This window comes from Lotus japonicus, chromosome 1 (genome assembly GCF_012489685.1).
Source record: "Lotus japonicus ecotype B-129 chromosome 1, LjGifu_v1.2".
NCBI lineage: Eukaryota > Viridiplantae > Streptophyta > Magnoliopsida > Fabales > Fabaceae > Lotus > Lotus japonicus.
In genome coordinates, this window is record NC_080041.1 from 73,463,183 (window position 1) to 73,482,588 (window position 19,406).

Genomic DNA, 19,406 nt, shown 5'->3' on the forward strand with positions numbered 1-19,406 from the left:
GAGAAGCATTTAGAACTAACATCCTAGCATGAGACAATTGTTTAGTGCACTGAGCACAAAAGCAAGTTCATAGGTTCTGAGAATCATTCACTCAAGAGAAACTAAAGTTGACAATGCATTATTCAATGAGACTTCAAAAGGGTTGTAATGTAGGCTAGGTAAAGCACAAGGTAGGTGGTCCCTAAGGAAGACTAAGGCTGCACAAAATTTGAGTGTGGCCCAATTTGGAATTCCGGAGCTTTCAAGCTATTGATACTTAGCACTCAAGTCTCTTAACCCCTTTTTGTTTCATTTTTTTTTCTTTTTTTTTGGAACTCCACCACACCATGAAGTTCATTTTCTCTTTTGACTTTTTCAATTTTTTTTCTTTGGGGCAAGAGACAATTGCACTTTTTATAAACTAGCTCCATCAAGAGTTAAGAACCACAACTCCCCATTGAATCCTCCAAACAACCAGCCCATTAAACATAGATACCAAGGAAATCTCCATAAGGCAACTAGGGACAAAGATGTTATAAAACAATTTCTGAAGTACAAGAAAACCTACCAGTCTCAAGAATGCAAGTCTCCTAAAGCTACACTCAAGGACGCATGAAATGAAACACAGAACCAAGAAGTGCAAGTGAGTCAGGATCCTCCAGGGAAATTATATAGTGAAGGGTCAAAGATGGACCCTTGTGGACTCACATCAACTCTATCCTCAAGACAACACTTAGAAGACCGAAGTCTCTCCCTCTCTTTCCCAAACATACAATCACTCCCCAAAAGAAAGCACAAAGTATCCACTAAAAATCATTTTCAAAACCAGCATCATGTGAGAGAGCAAGACTTGGGAACATGTCATTTGAGTATAAGGAATAAAGACCAAGGTATAAAAGACTCTATATAACAATGCATGATAAAATTGGATAAACAAAATCTATAAAAGAAAAATATGCAAAAATGCATGGACTAAAACTCAGGGTAAGAAAAGAACCTCCTTCAAAGTGATTGAGTGCCTCCAAGTGTGTATCCTTTTTATTTCCTGAAACACTAAACATAAAACGTAAAACAGCAAAAGAAGATCCTAAGTATCAACTTATCAACTCATGACCAATGAATCTAATTAAAATTAAATTCACTAGCTGATTCACTCTAGGTCAGGTTCATGGAATTCCAAACCTCAAATCATGTTATAATTGATCAAGTCACAACAAGCACTAAGAACAAGAACGAATCAGTTAAATTGATACATAGGAACAAAACAGAAAAAAAAACATGGGTTGTCTCCCATTCAGCCCTAAGTTATAGTCTTAGGTAGACTAAACTTCAAACTCGTAACTCAAACCAAAAATCACAAACAATCCCCGGCAACGGCGCCAAAAACTTGTTGGTAAATCCGCAAGTGTACGAATCCACCCGGTTTTAATTATCGAACCACAAAGACTGTGAGTGACTAAATTCAGTTTAAGCTTTAAGTTTGAAGGTTGGTTTTATTGAGGCAAACATATGACAAAGTAGTAATAAGGAAAAAGAAAATATAAATTCAGAAATGAAACAGAGAATGAAAAGAAAGAGTGATTTACTTTGGGTTCTTGCTCAACTAATCTATTCAAGCACATCATTCTAAGCACATGTTCTCATGAATCTCTCCTTGATGTTATAGCCTAAGCAACTACCTATCGATGCCTCGCATAGATAATTCTTTCAAACCAAAAGATAAGCCCAATTCCTTGTGTATTTAAACATTCGTTTGAAGCATAAAGATTATAAAGTTCAGGCTAACAAACCCCAACCCTTCCTCTATTCCTAGTAGCAAGTATAGAAGAGGTAATCCCATAACAAGTCCCTAATCTATAACAAACTTCCGTTCTATTATAGAAAAGCATAAAGCTAGCACATGTTCTAACTTGAAACATAAAGCATGGATATGGGATTCAAGGAAAGAAGAAGAACATGTGGGAAAGAACTTAAGATTATAACTCAAATATAAAAAGTCTTACAAAAAAATCCAAAGCAAAAGAAGAGAGATTAGCCAAGCTAAGAACCTGAATTACAAGCTTGGAAGCCCTCTCTCACTCTCCTAGATGATCCTCTACCTCTGAATTTTACAAAGTATCAAAATATCAAAAATTACAAAAGAAAATGACTAAAATCCTATTTATAGGCAAAAATCCCGAGTATGGGTTGTTCCGGGCGCTCAGGCGCCAATTCAGAGCGCCTGAGCGCCAATTCCATCCTGAAAATGAGCCCCTGGAAGGTAATTGGCGCCTAGGCGCCAATTCAGAGCGCCTAGGCGCCAATTCCAACTTCTGGAACAGGGCAATTGGCGCCTAGGCGCCAATGGAGCATGCCTAGGCGCTCAGACTCGCTGGAAAACCTTTTGATCTTCATTTTAACTCCTCTTTACTCCTCTTTAAGCCTCTTTAAGCCTCCCTTCAATTCTCCAAACCTCTAGACAGTCCATCTTCAGCTGTTACAACCTGAGAACTTGTTGACAAAGCTAGGAAAATATCTAGAAATTCAGAGGTTAGTTTTGCACAAAGGCTCCAAAACAAGTGGAAATTGCCTAAGACTCCTAAACTCTAATAAAATGCAACTAAAGCCCTTATAAAACTACAAAATTACTAAACTAATGCAAATGCACAAATAAAAGTAAAAATGCATGAGAATGCATGAAACACTACATGAGACACAAGAAAAATACTCAAAACCTACAAGGAAAAATCCTAAAAACATCATATAAACCCGGGTCATCATGGCGCCATCCAAGCGGCGAGGAAGCGGCACGTGAAAGCAGTAAGTTCAATTCAGGAAATCCCTTTTGGCTTCCACCACCCAGACATAGTGGTATCGACGTCAGATTTGAGAGCATCAAGACACACAAGGATGATCTGATTGTTGTCATGGTGAGGATCAACAGCTTTAACGTCAGGCGAGTTCTACTGGACCAGGGCAGCTCAGCGGACATCATCTACGGCGACACATTCGACAAGCTGGGGCTGACGGACCAAGACTTGACTCCTTACACAGGAACCTTGGTAGGCTTTTCAGGAGAGCAGGTTTGGGTAAGGGGTTACCTAGACCTTGATACGATCTTTGGCATTGATGAGAATGCGAAGGTGCTGCGAGTAAGGTACTTGGTATTGCAAGTAATGGCTTCTTATAATGTGATCATTGTACGAAACACATTGAACCGCCTGTGTGCGGTAATCTCCACGACACACTTGGCGGTCAAATATCCGCTAAACAGCGGAAAGGTCGGAAGGATCACGGTCGACCAAAGGCGAGGTAGAGAGTGTTACACCAATTGACTAAGCCTGTATGGGAAGAAGGGCGCTGCTGCTAGGCACAAGTATTATGAAATCGAGGTTCGCCAGCCATGGCAGGATCTCCCTAACTCAAGGAGAACGGGAAAAGACGGTCAGTTTACTGACTCAAACGTCGAGCACTAGTGGGCGAATATAATCTCTGATTTTGAGGAATGAAATTCAGCAGGGGAGTTTTGGCGATCGGAGCCAGGCTTACCGTTCAACAAGAAAAGCGTTTGGAAAGACTGTTGAGTGACAATTTAGACCTTTTTGACTGGAGTGAGTGCGACCCAACTAAGTGGGGATTACCCATGGTCAAACCACCAACACCGCAAGGAGCTCGCCCGAAGGACAAAGGAAAAGGGAAGGTGAAGCAGCAGGAATCAGAAAAAGCTGCAGCTAAGGTCATGAAGGCGAGAGGGAGATTCGGGCCTCAAAAGGCGAGCTTGCGGCAGACGGGAGGAGTCAAGAAGGTTCATAACAAGTGAGGCGGAGGATGGACAAAGGTGAGCAACGCGTCTAGGCGAGGTGAAGGATGGAAGACGAGCTCTTCGGGAACGAAGGATGTGGTTCTGGGAGAGTTGCTATAGTCGGAGCACTGGGAAGGCGATACCGGCATACGGCGAGCGGGAAGTCTAGGAAACAGGGACGAAAAATAAAGACACACTCTTTTTCTCCATCTCGGGAGTTTTTTACGAGGCGTCCAACAAAAATCTAAAATACAAAATTTGTATTTGCAAAAAATATATATGACAGGGTATTCTCGACAATATTCCTATGATTGACTCAACCAATCGATGAAACTGAATTACGGCGGTTACACGGTGGGAAAAATTCTCTGAAGGTGGCGATTCCATTTACGACCTTTGAAGTCCGGGAATCACTCCGGAAAAGCCGGCGCAATCGTCGTTATCCGTTGGGGATGTGTGGGATAAGCTTCTTATCCAAAAAGCCTCCTCGAAATAAGGGTGAGCATTTCTAACTAGGCAAAGCCTTGGGGACCCCAAATGGCCATTGGGACCTGAGCACCAAAGTCCTGGCGGGCAAAGCCCTTGACCAAACACGCTTGGCGAGGCAGCACCTTTTTTCTTTAGGAAGGAAGGTGTGATTTAAGCCTCAGTTGAAATATACTGAGCAAAAAGACCTAGTTAAACCCTCACACAATTCAATATCGTTAAACGTAATTCAGGAATTAAGTGGAAAAGCATATGAAATAGCGTAGGAATAACTTAACAGGCAATAAATAAAACGCATGTTCCATTATAGTAAAGGCCCTAAGGGGGCGGACAAAAAATAGAAATTATTACAAAAGGGGTAAGTAATATTGTAATTAAACATTAAACATCATTATTGACATCGTCTTCATTCCCAGCGTTCAGAAAATCAATGTCGCCAACTCCGGGAGGATCCTCGGGGCCAACCAAGCCAGTAGGGGTGATCACCTTGAACAACCCCATTGGACGCAGATCCAGGTCGCCAAAGAGATAGAGGACCTGGGCTTTGGCAAGGAAAAACCCATATTCATGCTGCATGGCGACGGTGAGGGCGGCATCGCTCCTTAGCTTCTCCTCGAGAGCAGCGGCGTCGACCTTTGCTTGAGCCTCCATCGCCACCAAGTCCGCTTTTGCCTGTTTCTTCATATCGGCGAGAACCTCATCCTTCTTAGACAATTCGTTGCGCAGGATTTCAAGCTCTGAGTTCTGGGCAGCAATGTTCTGATCCTTCGCAGCCAAAGCGTCATCCTTGGTAGCGATCTTCCGCAACACTTCTTGTTTCATCTCCTCCAGCGCCCGCTCAAGTTTGAGAATCTGTTTTTCCCTGAACTCCAAGCTGACTTTAGCCCGGTTGGACTCTTGTGCCAATTTTTCCTCATGAGCGGACTTACGTAATTGAGGAAGCAAAAACCTCGCTGACCCCTCAATATCTGGGTCGCCAGACTCCCCCCTGTCTTTCTATATGCCTTGTTACTTCTACTTTTTAGTCGCACTTTACTGATTTTCCTTTCTTCTTATTTCTGAACATAAAATATGAGATTCACCAGCGCTGATCTCCTGGCTGCTTTCGAGAAAAAGAAGGTCGCCCTCTTTCCCCCGCCATTCAACATGGAGGGTGATAAAAAAAAAAAAAGCACACACACCAAGATTCCGGCGATGATGTCCATCAACCGCCACTTAAGAAGAAGAACCCTCTAACCATCGTCGCTGACCAGGGCGGGCCTGGTCAACAAACTGCTCCAATGGCCAACGCCATCGCCTCGTCCTCCCAGCGAGTGGAGGTGGCGGCCCAAACTGCTCAAAGACCCACAACTGATGATTCCTCAAGCAAGACTGGGGCCTCGCCGCTCCCACTCCACCTGTTAGTCAAACTCCAGGGCCCTCAGCCAGCCAAACACCGCTCTCGCCTCCTGTCATGAACAAAATCCACCTCCCACAACCGAGAAAACGGGGATCCCGCTCACCCTTTCCCTTTCTCAGGCCAGCATCGAGAGGTTGGAGCAGGTGGTCTCGAGGCAAGGCTTGGACAGAGTCGCTGAGGGCGCCATGGCGACCTTACTCCATGCTTTTCACCGTTACGAATCTGCCGCCACGGGCGCAGATGTTTTGCGGCAAAAAGTAAGTCGACTCTAAGCCACAAACTCCAAGTGCACCAAGAAAAGCGAAATGTTGGAGGTCCAGTTGGCGACCCAGAAGACCGCGTTCGAGGAGAAACTGGCGCAGGAAACTAATCGGGCCAAGGTTAGCTTCGAGTTCCGAGAAAAGAAAATTTTGGAGTTGGAGAATGCCCTGGGGGAGCTCAAACAGGATATGCAATCAGAGGTCGACACGAAGGATGAGGCCCTAATCTCCAAAGATCAGATCATTTTTGCCAAGGACACAGAACTTAACACTCTGCATGACGAACTGGTGAGGAGAGACGAAGCCCTCGCCATGATGAAGGCCCAAACCAAAACTAACGCCGAGACCCTTGAGAAGAGGCTGAGGCGCGAGGCCGTCGTGGCTGCCGCCGAAGAACAGTAGTGGCTTCTTCCTTGCCAAGGCCCAAGTTAAGTTTCTCCATAAGCAGCTGGATCTTCGCCCGATGGGGGCGTTTAAAGCTGTCACCCACGCTGGCTTAGTCGGCCCCAACGACCCTCCGGGCTTTACTGCTGAGCGATTCCTGGACTCTGAAGAAGAAGACGAAGAAGAAGAAAGAAGAAGAAGAAGAAGAAGATGTTAATGATACCATCAACGAATGATTGTAATTATGTTTACCTTGGCTTGTACTTTTGACCGCCCTTTGGGGGTTGCTATTAATGAATATGGTCGTTGTTTGGACTTCATTTGTTTGACGTTTTTTCGCCATTTTGTATGTTTTCAATTTAAATCTGAATTACGTTAAACGACATTGAAAGTGTGTAGGGTTTAACTAGGACTTTTTGCTCGGTTTATTTGAACCAAGGCTTTGTTCACACACTTTTCCCGTAAGAGCAGGTGTGACCTCGCCAACTCTACTCGGCGAGGACTTACAGTGGCTCAGGTCCCAATGGCCATTTGGGTTGCCCAAGGCTTGGCATAGTTAAGTATGCTCACCCTTATACAGGGAGGTTTTTGGATAAGAAGCTTATCCCACACGTCACCAACAGGTAGAAGCGATTGCACCGGACGTTCCGAAGCGATCCCCAAACATCAAGGTTGTGTTGGGATCGCCACCTTCAGGGAAGTTTTCCCATCGTGCAACCGCTACAATTCAGTCATTTCGCAGGAGTATTGCTGAGAATATCCTTTTGTATTTGATTGTAGAAAGTATTTTTACATATTTTTTAGGGATGCCTCATTAAAAAAAACTCTCATGGTGGAGAAAAAGAATACATCTGTATTTTTCGTCCTAATTTTTGTTTCAAGCTCGCCCTGCTGAAGCCAAGTCTTCGCTCATCTCGCCACGCCAATGGCCGCCCTACTGATTCTTCAAACCTTTGTCGCCTGAAGTGCTCGCCACCTATCCTGCCTCCGCCGAAAACCAAACCTCTCGCCCAGACCTCCTGTGGTGAAATTGGTTTTCACCAAGCTTGATTTTGCCCTTAAGTTGTCGAACCGCCTTGGGGGGCTTGAAACTTGTCGCCCTTATCTTCACATATTTACTCTGGCAACCACCCTGCTGAACAGCTTTCCCATTCCTTTTGTTTCTGCCGCGATGATTCTGGGAGACCGCCGCCGGCTTCCCAAACTTTTCCTGGCCGCCATTGCTCTGAAAATACTTCGAAGGAACCGTCGTCGACTGCACTGTTTTCCCCTTTTCATTACCTCTGAGGCGACTCCTCCAGGGAATTGGCTCTTTAAACTTGGCTGGTTCTCACTTCGCGTCTTTTTCACTCCAATCGAAGAGGTCCAAATTATCTCCCAGCAAATTCTCCAAACGACCCTCTTGCTCTTCTGTTAGTCGAGGCCCAACCGACAGAACTCCCCTTGCAAACTTAAACATTTCAAGATCCCAAATCTTGCTCGCCCCACGCTCCTCAGTATAAGAGTCAGTGAATTGCCCATCCTTTCCTGTCCCTCTTTCAGCTTTTTCTTCATATCGGTTCGTTATGCGCCTGCTGTTCCTCGTGCTAGCCAACTGTCCCTGTCTACTTGTTCTGTCCTGGTCCTGCTCTTGTAAGCCTCTCTGCTCCTGATCGCCCTCTAAAAGCTCAATTTCATGGCACCTGTGACCTGCGACAGCTCCCTTCTTGTCGTACAGACTCAAACAGTTGTTGTAACATTCTCTTTCCGTCGCTGATCAACTGATATCTTTCCCACCTTGCCACTGTTTAGCGGGTACTTCAACGCCCGGTGAGCTGTTGAGATTACTGCACATAGGCGATTCAGTGTGTTCCGACCAATGATGACGTTGTACGACGCTACCACCTACAAAACCAAATACCTTACTCGCAGAACCTTTGCGTTCTCATCAATACCAAAAATTGTGTCCAGATCCAGGTAGCCACGCACCCACACTTGTTCCCCCGAGAATCCCACCAAGCTTCCTGTGTATGGCGTCAAGTCCTGATCTGTCAGCCCCAGTTTGTCAAACGCGTCGTCGTAGATTATATTCGCTGAACTACCCTGATCCAGGAGTACTCACCTTACGTTGAAACTATTGATTCTTACCATGACCACTATGGGATCCTCCTTGTGGGTCTTGATCCCTTCAAAATCAGCTGACGACACCACTATATCCGGATGCTGAAAACCAAACAGAATCTCTTATACTGAACTTACCGCTTTGATGTGCCTTCACCTCACCGCCTGAGAGTCACCTACGCCACCGAAGCCTCCGGCGATTGTATTGATGGTTCCAACTGGCGGCTCTAGCTCCTTTTTAAAGGTTTCCTCAGCCCCTTTCTTCCCAGTCGCCAATGTCTCCTTCTGATCTCTCGCCGGGGTCGAGCGACGGTTGTCCTGTCGGCACTCCTCTCACTGCGGTCCTCTTGCTGGCGGTCACCCTGCCATCGATCGCCTCGATCATATTGTTGTGAGCGTCCCACCTTGATCAGCCTTTCAATTTCTTTCTTCAAAGTGAAGTCGTCATCAGTGTCATGGCCCGCCGAGCGCTGGTACTCGCACCATTTAGTCTTGTCTACCGCCACTCGTGGCGGGCATTCCTCCTGCTCGACTTCCGCAATTGCATGTGTTACTTTCACCTCGCGAAGCAAGTCTGTCAAATGTGCACTCAGGTCCTTGTTTGCTTCCTATCGCTGACGTGATCCTTGTTGCAGCCAAGGCCGACGCCGCTCAAAACTCTCTTTCTTTGGATAAAGCTGCTCCTTAGCGTATTTCTCCGACAACTTACCTTTCTTCTCCCTTCTCCTTCTGCTTTCACCTTTTTCCCGGCCTTGCCCGTCCTTTTACAGTTGTTCCACTTGTCCGCCATCGTTCTCCTTCTTCGCGCGCTTTCTTTTGAACGCGTCATCCTCCTCGTCCAAAATGTAGGTGTTCGCCCGCGCACGAATCTCTGCCATTGAATGAGCTGGCTTCCTGCTTAGCTTGTTGTTCAACATTCCAAGCAACAATCCATTCTTGAAAGCTCTCGCACAAGCGTGAGGTTCCAACTCTTCGATCTTGTCAGACGCTGCACTATACCTCGCCACATACTGCTTCAGAATTTCTCTGTCCAACTGGCGAACGTTGTATAGGTCATCAATCATTATTTGCTTCGAGGAGAAATCACGGAAGTTTGTGATAGATCCACGAGGCGGAGTCGTGAACCACACCATCGATGTGCCTTTGAATGTCGATGGAAACATTCTGCACTTCACCGCATCTGAAGTCGCGCTTATCACCATCTTCGTGTTGAAATATAGAAGGTGATCCTTCGAATCCGTCTCTCCGCTGTAAGATTCCAGGACGAGATTCTTCATGTTGTCCGGAATTGCGACCTCCCTCACCGCCATTGAGAAAGGCTCGAATTCCGCTACGGCCTCCACCTCTCGCACTCCCTCGTCCTGCTGCTCATGGCGGAAGTAGTCAAGCTGCTATTGTAAATAATCATTCTGTTGCCTAATGTTGTCGACGTTGCGTATCAAACGCCGCCAATCTCTATGAGTAATTGACCTCTGAGGCTGCGGTGATCCGTTTTCTGCAAGGACCGGGGAGTTCTCCAGAGTTCCTCCCTGCGAAGGTGAGGATGGCGGAGTAGGCAAAAGAGGCGTTGGAGAAGGAGGAGGAGGAGGTGGTGGAGGTGGAGGAGGATTCAATTGCTCAGGTTGTTCACGATGAACCTCCTCACGACGCGGTCTCCCCCTCACACGATGCGGTGGTGAACCGCGCCTCTGCTCCTGCGTCTCACTGCGTCGACGACGAGTTTCCATCGGAAATCAACCGTAAACTAGAAAATCAATCCGAAAACAACTAAAAATCGAGGAATTTAACATAATTCCGAACTTCTCTCGATCATAAAAGTAATCCACGTAGTCTGGGAATCGAAATTCACCGATCCCCACAGACGGCGCCAAATGTTCCTGCCAAGAACATAGAGATAAGGTATAGTACCTAGAGTGAAGGTGATAAGCGCATAATTGATGCACTTTACGTGTGTCTTTCTAAGCTTCATTATATACATTTTTTGTGCTTAATTGTTATGACTTAGCCATGTTTTCACCATTAGTGCTTATTTGGATTATTCATGGAAAAGAGCTTAATTCTACACTTTTAGTTTCTATGACTGTTTTGCTAGAACAGATTGAATATGGAGCTAGAAATATTGAAATAAGGCCCATAATATGTCGTTGGAAAGCTAACTCGAAGCCCTACAACTTTTATGTTCAGCACAATTGAAGAACAAGCCTCTAACTTGGTCAGAATGTCCTTACAAAGTTGCTGTCGCTAATCCTGCGAGTCTGGAACAGTCTGCACTAAAATGATCATATCTTGGGCTACAGAACTCCGAATCAGGATCCGATTGAAGGCCCGCGAAGCTGACTTAAAGAGCTATAACTCTCGTGTTTACCTCAATTGAAGATTCAGACTTATTGTGGGACCCGCGAATGCTTGATTGTTCAGCAGCTTACTCCTTTATGTGGGGCCCGATTTTGTGAAGATTTAGAAAAGATTTAGATAACAAAGATTGTTACTTGATGAACAAGTTTATTTATTAGTATAAATAAGTGAGTTTAGGCTTTTGTTAGACCTCACCACCTCACCACCTCACCACCACCTCACCATTACACCCTCACCTCCTCCACCTTCTCCTAATATCTCTCTCCATCTTTTCTACTATGAGTTGCTAGACTCCATAGTTAGTCTTAGAATTTTTAATATTCTTGGGTTTGCAAACTTGAGGTTCTATTCTTAATGCAAATTTCTTCTTTATTAATTCTCTTCATCTCTATTTCTGATCTAGGGTTTGCTTAATTCTGTAGTTTTAGAAGTAAGAGTTGATGCATGTTCGCTTAATTCATGTTAGTTCGTAACTGTTTCTTAATCGCTTAGTTTAGGAAACTGTGAATTGATTTTCGCTTAGTTAATCAACTCTCACGAATTAGGGAAACAATAAGGAAGAATTAATCTTTTGTAATCAATGAAGGTTTGTTGCACTTGAATGTTATAATCCGAGGACTAACACTTTCTTTTATCTGATTAAATCTATTTTAATTTCTGTTTGCTTACTTTACAATCAAATCAACCAAACTCCCTTTTAGGTTTTTTGTTTTACTCTAATATCAATTAATAATTTATCAAGTCCTTGTGATAACGATCTTGGTGTTAACACCTTGTACTGCATTCAAAGCAGAATACTTTGGCACGCACCCGCGACAGTGCGTTCGTCAGAAGGGATTGCAACTAGAGAGTGAATCTAGAGAGGGAAATGTGTAACTGCCTAGAGAGAGTGTGTAACCGCTTAGAGAGAGAAAATAACTGAATTCAGAGTTTGTTATTGAGTAAATGAGCCAAGAGTCTCTTACATGTGGTAACCGTTCCCTATTTATAGACTAGGGGTTGGGCCTTGCGAGTTTAACTACTCCTATTGGGCCAGTTGGGCCTCGCGGGAGAGGCCCAACTCTGATGACGAGTGTGATCGCCACGAGGTAGGCTACCCTGGGCGAGGCCCTCTAGGGGCTCGCCCTGTCCAGTATGGAAAGTGATTCACGATATAATGAGAAATTTACCTCACATCTATCGAGTGAGAGAGTAATTGGGAAACCAAAAAAGGTTTATGCTATGTGAGGGCCTCGTCCTGTCCAGCATGGAAAGTGATTCACGATATAATGAGAAATTTACCTCACATCTATCGAGTGAGAGAGTAATTGGGAAACCAAAAAAGGTCTATCCTATGTGATAAAATCATAAAAACGGCAGGTCAAAAGTGAGTTAAGATGCAAGGAACGATATAAATTCATTAGTATTCAGGATTCATTTGTTTTAGATTGAACCCATAACCTACCTAAAAAATAAACAATAAGCATCAGGACTCATTTGTTTTAGATGGAAACAGCAGTCTTATTCAGAAAGAGATATGTTGTGTATTAAAGTGCATCAGAAATTGTTATTTTCCAGTTTGCATTCTTAAAATTATGAACCAAACGTGGAGTCTATCCTGGCAGGCAGGAAACAAGGAAGGACAGTGACACTGTAAGGCAATTTAACTCAAATTCTTTAGGATTTCTTTTCATTCAGAGTAATATTAAAGGAAATAACAGCTTTATTCTTTTTTCAGGATTGGAATAGAGCCTCAAAAATATGTAATGCTTCAGAGTCACTTCCTTTTCAAATCCTTTGCAATTTCCGAGGAAAAGGGGTGATGAGAGAAAAAGCTCTTGTGCTTGTCTTAGTAAAAGTTAAAGGGTATGAGAGAATTAAACTTTAATAATACTCTCAAATAAAGGTAACCAAAGCATGGAGAGTAGAATTGACACAAAGGCTGAAGCTTATCACAAATATGTGGCTGAAAGATAATGTCATAGTGGTTGAGTTCTTTTTGCTCAACAGAGTCAACAATCAACACTTGGCTTGATAACTTGATCGCTCCCTTCATATTCCATTTGAAACTTGTTTAGATGCTGGTTATGTAGGAGTTTTGTGTTTTTTGGTCAGAAAATCCATTCATTGATGAAGGAGGCCCGATCTATGTTACAAATAACTACAAGTGAAAGATAAAAAGGCGTTCTACATTAGTTCATCTTTGGGCTTTGTCCATTACCAAAATTTATCATCAAGTCATCAACACCTAAACAAGTAACAAGATGTTTTACTTCTATTCGCTCAGAAGCCAATTAGCTTCTCTGGTGTTTGGGGTTTTTAGAGATTTTTAATGACTTCTTAGAGTTTTACATCATGTTTAATTGCTGGTTTGTAGTGTGCATGTTTGTTCTTCATTTTCTTATGTATGTGTGCATTGTTATAGCACTCTTAGAAATTTATTCTCGCATGTTGTAAGTGTCGTTTGGCAACCCTTTGGGTTTTAATTCCATACATTTTGACCAAAAAAATAAAAATAAACAAACAAGGAAAGGCTCACTTGACAAAAAAAAAATAGAAGTAATAGGGAATGGCTGCAATACTTGCTCACCCTATAGAAAACACCTGAAAAATCTTAATAAGCTTCATAATACTTCCACAAACTTATACTTAACATATGCTCAGTTATTTGCACAATCTGAAAATGTTGAGGTTTAGTCATGGTTGTTAGTCCAAAACAGTCTAGAGATAGTTGTCAAAACGCAATATTGGATTAGAGGGGAAAACTATTGGGGCACCCTACATCTAAACTCATCATCCTGCAGCGTGTAACTTCCTAAAATACCCCTTCTAAGTTTCAAGAAAATAAATTTTGGAACTCGATTATTTGTACTCCGTTTAGAAGTTTTGATTCAGGTAGTATAATAAACATTTGGACCTTCTTGAATCTTATTTTCAGAACTTGACAAAAAGAATTCTTTCATCTTCATATGCTCATCGTTTCATTTTGTTCATGTACATGCATAGCTTACTGAATCTAATTTCAGGAACAATAAAATTTATGAAATTATATTCTAGTCTTAAGTGTTACTGAATCTAAACTCCCAAATCTTCATACTTTAGGGATTCAGAAGTATTATTGAAACAAAAAACCGGAAAGTTTTTAAAAATATACCTGGAATTAGTTGCAGGTAACATGTAGGGATAATAACTTAGTTTGTAATTCTTGTATGAATTTTTTTCTGGGTTTGATTTCAAAATTCAGAATACAGTATAATATTTTGTTGCAGCAATGGTGGATTATGCTTTGATCACATAACTATTTTCTGTGGAGTTCCAATCCAACACCCCTGAGTTCCAAAGAGAAACTAGTTTATCAAAGCTATGTACAATTTGAGTTAGTCACAACTCTATCAAGAGCAAAATATGTTACAAGTGTGTCTGAACTCTTCTCTACTTCAAGAATAGCTCTAGCTAGAGGGTGCATCTTACCAAGCTACAAAAAGGTTGATGCCTATGACCTATAAATAAAAAACAACTATACAGAGCAGAAAAAATGGGGAAAACAAATTACTTGATGATAGTGTTGCTCACTGCATAAATATTAACTTCATTTTGCTTGTGCTAGCTATGCCTTATCGAGAGTGTGAGGCCAATGATAACGCAGTGATCACAACACAGTTGGTTAAAACCTTATCCAGAAAAGAACTCCAAGTTCCTTTTCCTCACTCGGTTCCACTGCTTCACCCATTCCTAACTGTGTGGCATGTTATGTACAGAAATCTTAATTCTAAATCCTAAGCTAGAGTGCTCCACAAGCATTGTTAGCAAATCAACTGGGAGCATGGCATTCTTATTGGTGAGAACACTACAGTGAGTCGCGCGTGATCCGATAGGGAGTAGTCTTCAGGCCATCTACCTTTCTCCACCTCCGGAGGGAACAACACCGCATTTTTTACACTGAAACCAATTGTTTGTTCCTGAACATCATAATGTTCCGCGTTCTTGTTGTCATCTCTCTGATCTGAAACTGCTGAATTCCAGATTTGCTGCTGCAACGGCATGATATCAAAACCTTGATTTAGCCAATAAACTCGGAATAAAGCAGAAAATTAAAAAATTTGAATTTCATAGCCCACTATAAAACAGAAATAGGCAAGCTTATCTCACTAGGTGATGTTACCTACATGCATCTAACTAAGCTAATGTACAAACCAAAAATAAAAAAGGAACTTCAGCATCCACTCAACACAAAAGAGTTTTACTAATTTGCTGGACTTAATGACATTTTCTTCTTTAATATACCTATACGGGTTAATTGTACTTGTTGGATCTCTCACTACTGACAAAATGTTCTATGAACCTGACCTGATAGAACTCCTTAATTTGTATGTTTATGTACACAGAAACTAAGATACAGATTATCATATAGGCAAATTACATATAACATGCTGTCAGTGCATTACTATAAACCCCTTTGTTTGTGAGTTTTTACGAGGGGGCGGGGGAGAGCAAGAGAAAGGGAAGGGGGTAAGCTCTTCCCTTATTTGGAAGTTCCAAATTCCCCAAAACCCCCCAATTTGGGGGAACAACAAGATTGTTTTGGAGGGTTTTTAGAAATAGCCCCAAGGCCCAAACCCTTCCCCCCATTTTAAAATCTCCCAAACAAGGGGAGGGCTTCTCATAAGTCTCCCCCTTCCATTCCCTCCCCTCCCCTCCAAAAATCAACTCACAAACACACCCTTAGATTTCAGGCTCACACTCAACCTCTAGTCATTGGTTGCATAAATATGATTTTTTACTGGAAAAAGTCTTTTCTTGTATGATATTTCTATAAGATATCATGTCATGTGAAATACTTTACCAGAAATTCTTTGTAATCAAGAACACCATTTCCATCTATGTCTGCTTGGACCCACAAGTCTTTAATCTCTTGCTCACATAACCCATGGCAATGACCTGTTAAATTGAGCTGCACAGAATGAAAATAACTTATAACCACTTGGATTTCTCAGACAAGCACATGCATTAACTGAACTTTTAGAGTGTCCATACCTCTCGAAGTGCTTCACAGAAACCAGCATAAGTAATACAATCTTCATTATCGCCCTTTAGAAAAGCAAATGCATCACTCTCTGTCAGTGAAGCTCTCCGCAATAGATACTGAAAATGGAAAAAAATTTTGTTAAGGAAAATTCAGCTCCGCAAATGAATAGAATAATGCTGGTTTTCACTTGGTAAACTTTCACCTTTTCTGAATTCATATTAGTGGTAGGCTAAAATAAAACACTAGACAAATAGTAATAATGTCAATATACGAGAACAAGAAATATTAACAAAACCCATAAATAATCTCCTCCCTGACATAATAAGTGTAAGCAATACTGATTCCTCACTCGTAAACTATATCTAATTGCGGTCTTCCACAAGATTATACAAATACTGCACTTGAAACTATCTTCTAGTGATACGTTTATCGAATACATCAATCAGGTGTATCAAAGTTTTAGGAGACAACTTGAATCAGGATCCTTGTCCAACATTGAAGTGTTTGCCTTATTAACTTCAGAGTTATTTCCCTATTGCTATAAGGAAAGTAATGTTGAATATATATGAAACATATTTGGTTTGAAGGTATACATGACTCCCTGCAAAGATGGTAAAACTAATATGCTTAATAAACTGAGTCTGGGTCCAAATGTTACATGATTACCTTGAACATGCCAAACACTGCTTCACTCCAACTTGCTTTGAGCAGTTTTCGATACTTGTCCGGATTCAGAAGCCAAATAAAATCAACAGCACATATATTTCCCCGATGATTGCGGTGACTAACCCACTGCATTGAAATGATGTTAAATAAATCTGAGTGATTGGCATATTGTCAAGCATAATTTTTTTGAAGGCAATGGTAAATAACTAAATACCTTGTCAGCTTCTGCATCAGTGTACTGATGTGCAGTATCATAAGATGATACAAAACCCTGAGACCTCAGGAACTTGTAAACATGTCCACGTTTGCTTCCATTCCAGTCACTGAGAAATAAAAACTTGTAAATAAAACACAATTCAAGAGTTTTAGATAAAAACAAAAAACAAAAAAAGTGCGTGGAAGTACATTTGGAATTTACCCGCATAGCATGATTGGCATTGGCTTGAGTTGGAAATCATTCTGATACGACTCTACATATTGAAGAATCTTGTAGACCTAAAGAAAATAAAATTTTAAGGTGTGTCAGTCTAATGAGACACCAAATCTAATAATTGGCAAGTGTTTGGATGTGACATTTAAATGCTTAGATACCTGGTTCAGTCGTACAAGGGCTAGAGTAGAATCATGGGGAAATAGCAGGTGAGTGTTAACAATCAGAATTTCCTGCCTAATTTCACTGCTTCGCCACTGTGAAAATGGAAAAGCCAGTTCAACATGTAACAGCTGAGCTACACGATCACCACAGTCATTGAAATGCAGCTCCTTATAATTAAGAATATTGAAGTATTCCTTTTGCACAGCTATCAGAAGACCTGTAGAAACACTACATGTAAGAATTTGTATTTTGTGCATAAATCTTCAAGAAGAAATTTCAGAGCAAAACTATGCATATGTAGAACAGGGCTTCTCCTGCCAAAAGTGAGTACAAGTGCAGAGTTACTACAACTTACATCCAATGAGTAGATTTTAACAGCTGTATATGTTTATGTAATATGTATTTTATTAAAATTTCAACCATTACTATTTCACTATTTACCCTCTAAAGTGAATCTCTCACAAACCAAACCCTCTAAAGTGTCCGACTAGCATCTAACTGACTGAAACTTCCGTTCACAAGAGTTCTATTCGCAAGAAAATTTAAAACAGAAGATATTTTTCCTCAATGTTGTTCCCTTCCCGCAGTAAATATTTCCTAAACTTGCCATGTGGTGTTCCTGTTTGCCAATTTCAATAAATCAGTTCATCACATTGCAAATCCTCACAGTACCATGAAAAAAATTGGTAATTACCAATTGACATTTATTTGCAATACTAAAGTGATGAAAATCCAAAGGGATATTTTCCAATTGAGAGAGAATATTGTGCATACCATCCCCACGGTTGTTGGTCCTTCCAAGCTTGAAACTAACATAGCCAGCATCGCCAAGCCTCTTCTCATACAAATTAACAAGCTCTTCGTTTCCAACCCAAAACTCCTGCGCAAACCCAACACATATTAGCCTCTGGCCCATTATAGAATCTCACATGCCACTCCAATCAATTTCAATTTTCAAGCACAAACAAAATAGAGGGAACAAATGCAAAGAGTTATGACAAAATATGTCATGAAGCTGATAACCATGAAAAGAAACCAACACACAAACCTGAAGACAGATAATAGAAGATCTCTCATTCAACAACCAATCCAAAATCCTATGATTCCTGGCCATCCAATACGCTTTACAATCGCTCTCGCGGCAACTAGGGTCCTGTTTTAATCAACAAAACACAAAAAGCACAAAACTTGAGACTACCCTTTTGAAAAACACACCTCACTATGCAAAAATAGAAGGTTAAAAATGATTAAAACAAAAAAACAAACCTCATGGTCAATTCGCTTGTAAATAGGAGCAAGAATATTAAAAGTAGTGCAGGTAATGCAAGGTTGTTGCTGGTTATCATTAATGGAAGAAGCAATTGCAAAACTGCCAATCCTTGAAATCCTTCCCATCCTCTTAGCCCACCTTGCCGTTCCCATTCTACGTCCAAACCCACCAATGCTAATGCCTCTATAAATATCAATGATGGTGATGATGAAGACAACAATAAAAGAAGAATAATAATAATAATAATAATGGTATATTATTATTATTCGCGTGATCCCGCATAAAAGCAATGAATGAATGAATACCCTGTTGAAGAAAAAGCAAGTTTTATTTAAATCTTTCTATAGAAACAGTTGTAGTGGGTTCTTGATTCTATCATCACAATCACAATGTGTTTGAAAATTTAACTTACTTTGTGGAAAGTAACAGCAATTTTGATGAATTAGAATTGAAATGCAAAGTGGGTGAAAGAAAGGGTTTGAAGGAAGGAGGAAGAATGAAGAATGAACGTGTTGGAGGGAACGTTGTTGAATGATGATGAGATGAGACAGAGAGACACAACGAACGCCGATAATAGCAAACGTTGTTTCCCTTTGGGAATTGGGGTTTGAGTTTCAAACACGTCTTTTTGTTTCGTTTGGTTTTGTTTTTATCGTATAAATAAATTAAAAATGAAAATATAAAATTAGGTTTTTTAACTGCCCAACGGAATGGAATATACATGTCATGCGATTAATTCGGCATGAACCAATTTGATATTTTGACCACCTTCTTCTATGTTTATTATGGATTAATTAACAAACTTTCAGAGTTTTACACTTTGTTTGGTAGGATAGAGAGAGATAGAAAAGAGAGAGTAAAGAAGAGAAAAGTTGAGTAGAGAGAAAGAATGAGCCAATGAGGTGGATAATATAAAATAAAAAACTAAAAAATTTAATTTTTAGAAAAAGACTATGATGTCTAGCAAAAGAAAAAAAAATTACAACTTTCAATGGCCTTGGAGAGAGAGAGAAGACAAGGACATAATAGGAAACAAAAAAGTAAACATCATCCACATGTTATCTCTTCTCAAATTAGAGAGAGAAAAAAAAAAGAGTGGGCCCGCGTTTAAAAGCTCTCTCTTCAC

At 41.3% G+C, this 19,406-nt stretch overlaps 1 protein-coding gene across 3 annotated transcripts; it reads right to left on the minus strand.

The window, feature by feature from the left end:
- Nucleotides 1-14,053: 14,053 nt before the first annotated feature.
- On the minus strand, nucleotides 14,054-18,877 carry LOC130748448 (uncharacterized calcium-binding protein At1g02270-like). Of its 3 annotated transcripts, none has more exons than XM_057601677.1 (11): nucleotides 18,693-18,877; nucleotides 18,277-18,463; nucleotides 18,059-18,163; nucleotides 17,785-17,890; nucleotides 17,007-17,227; nucleotides 16,834-16,910; nucleotides 16,630-16,738; nucleotides 16,416-16,541; nucleotides 15,758-15,865; nucleotides 15,567-15,674; nucleotides 14,054-14,754 (listed from the first exon to the last, which is right to left on the minus strand). In XM_057601677.1, exons 2-11 carry the CDS (start codon nucleotides 18,430-18,432, stop codon nucleotides 14,527-14,529), a joined length of 1,344 nt encoding a protein of 447 aa, XP_057457660.1. In that variant the 5' UTR covers nucleotides 18,433-18,463; nucleotides 18,693-18,877; the 3' UTR covers nucleotides 14,054-14,526. The 3 variants fall into 3 exon arrangements, with proteins under 3 accessions (XP_057457660.1, XP_057457668.1, XP_057457652.1); XM_057601685.1 differs by having other exon boundaries at nucleotides 14,054-14,751; nucleotides 18,277-18,586; XM_057601669.1 differs by having other exon boundaries at nucleotides 18,277-18,586.
- Between the last annotated feature and the right edge of the window lie 529 nt (nucleotides 18,878-19,406).

What these genes read in the sequence shown, in the direction of transcription:
- LOC130748448 (XM_057601677.1), bottom strand. Translation starts at nt 18,432, where the DNA reads ATGGGAACGGCAAGGTGGGCTAAGAGGATGGGAAGGATTTCAAGGATT. An exon ending in CTTCTATTATCTGTCTTCAG is followed by an intron (nt 17,891 to 18,058) that starts GTTTGTGTGTTG and finishes GGGTTTGCGCAG; the next exon opens with GAGTTTTGGGTTGGAAACGA. An exon ending in CTGATGCAGAAGCTGACAAG is followed by an intron (nt 16,542 to 16,629) that starts GTATTTAGTTAT and finishes ATTTCAATGCAG; the next exon opens with TGGGTTAGTCACCGCAATCA.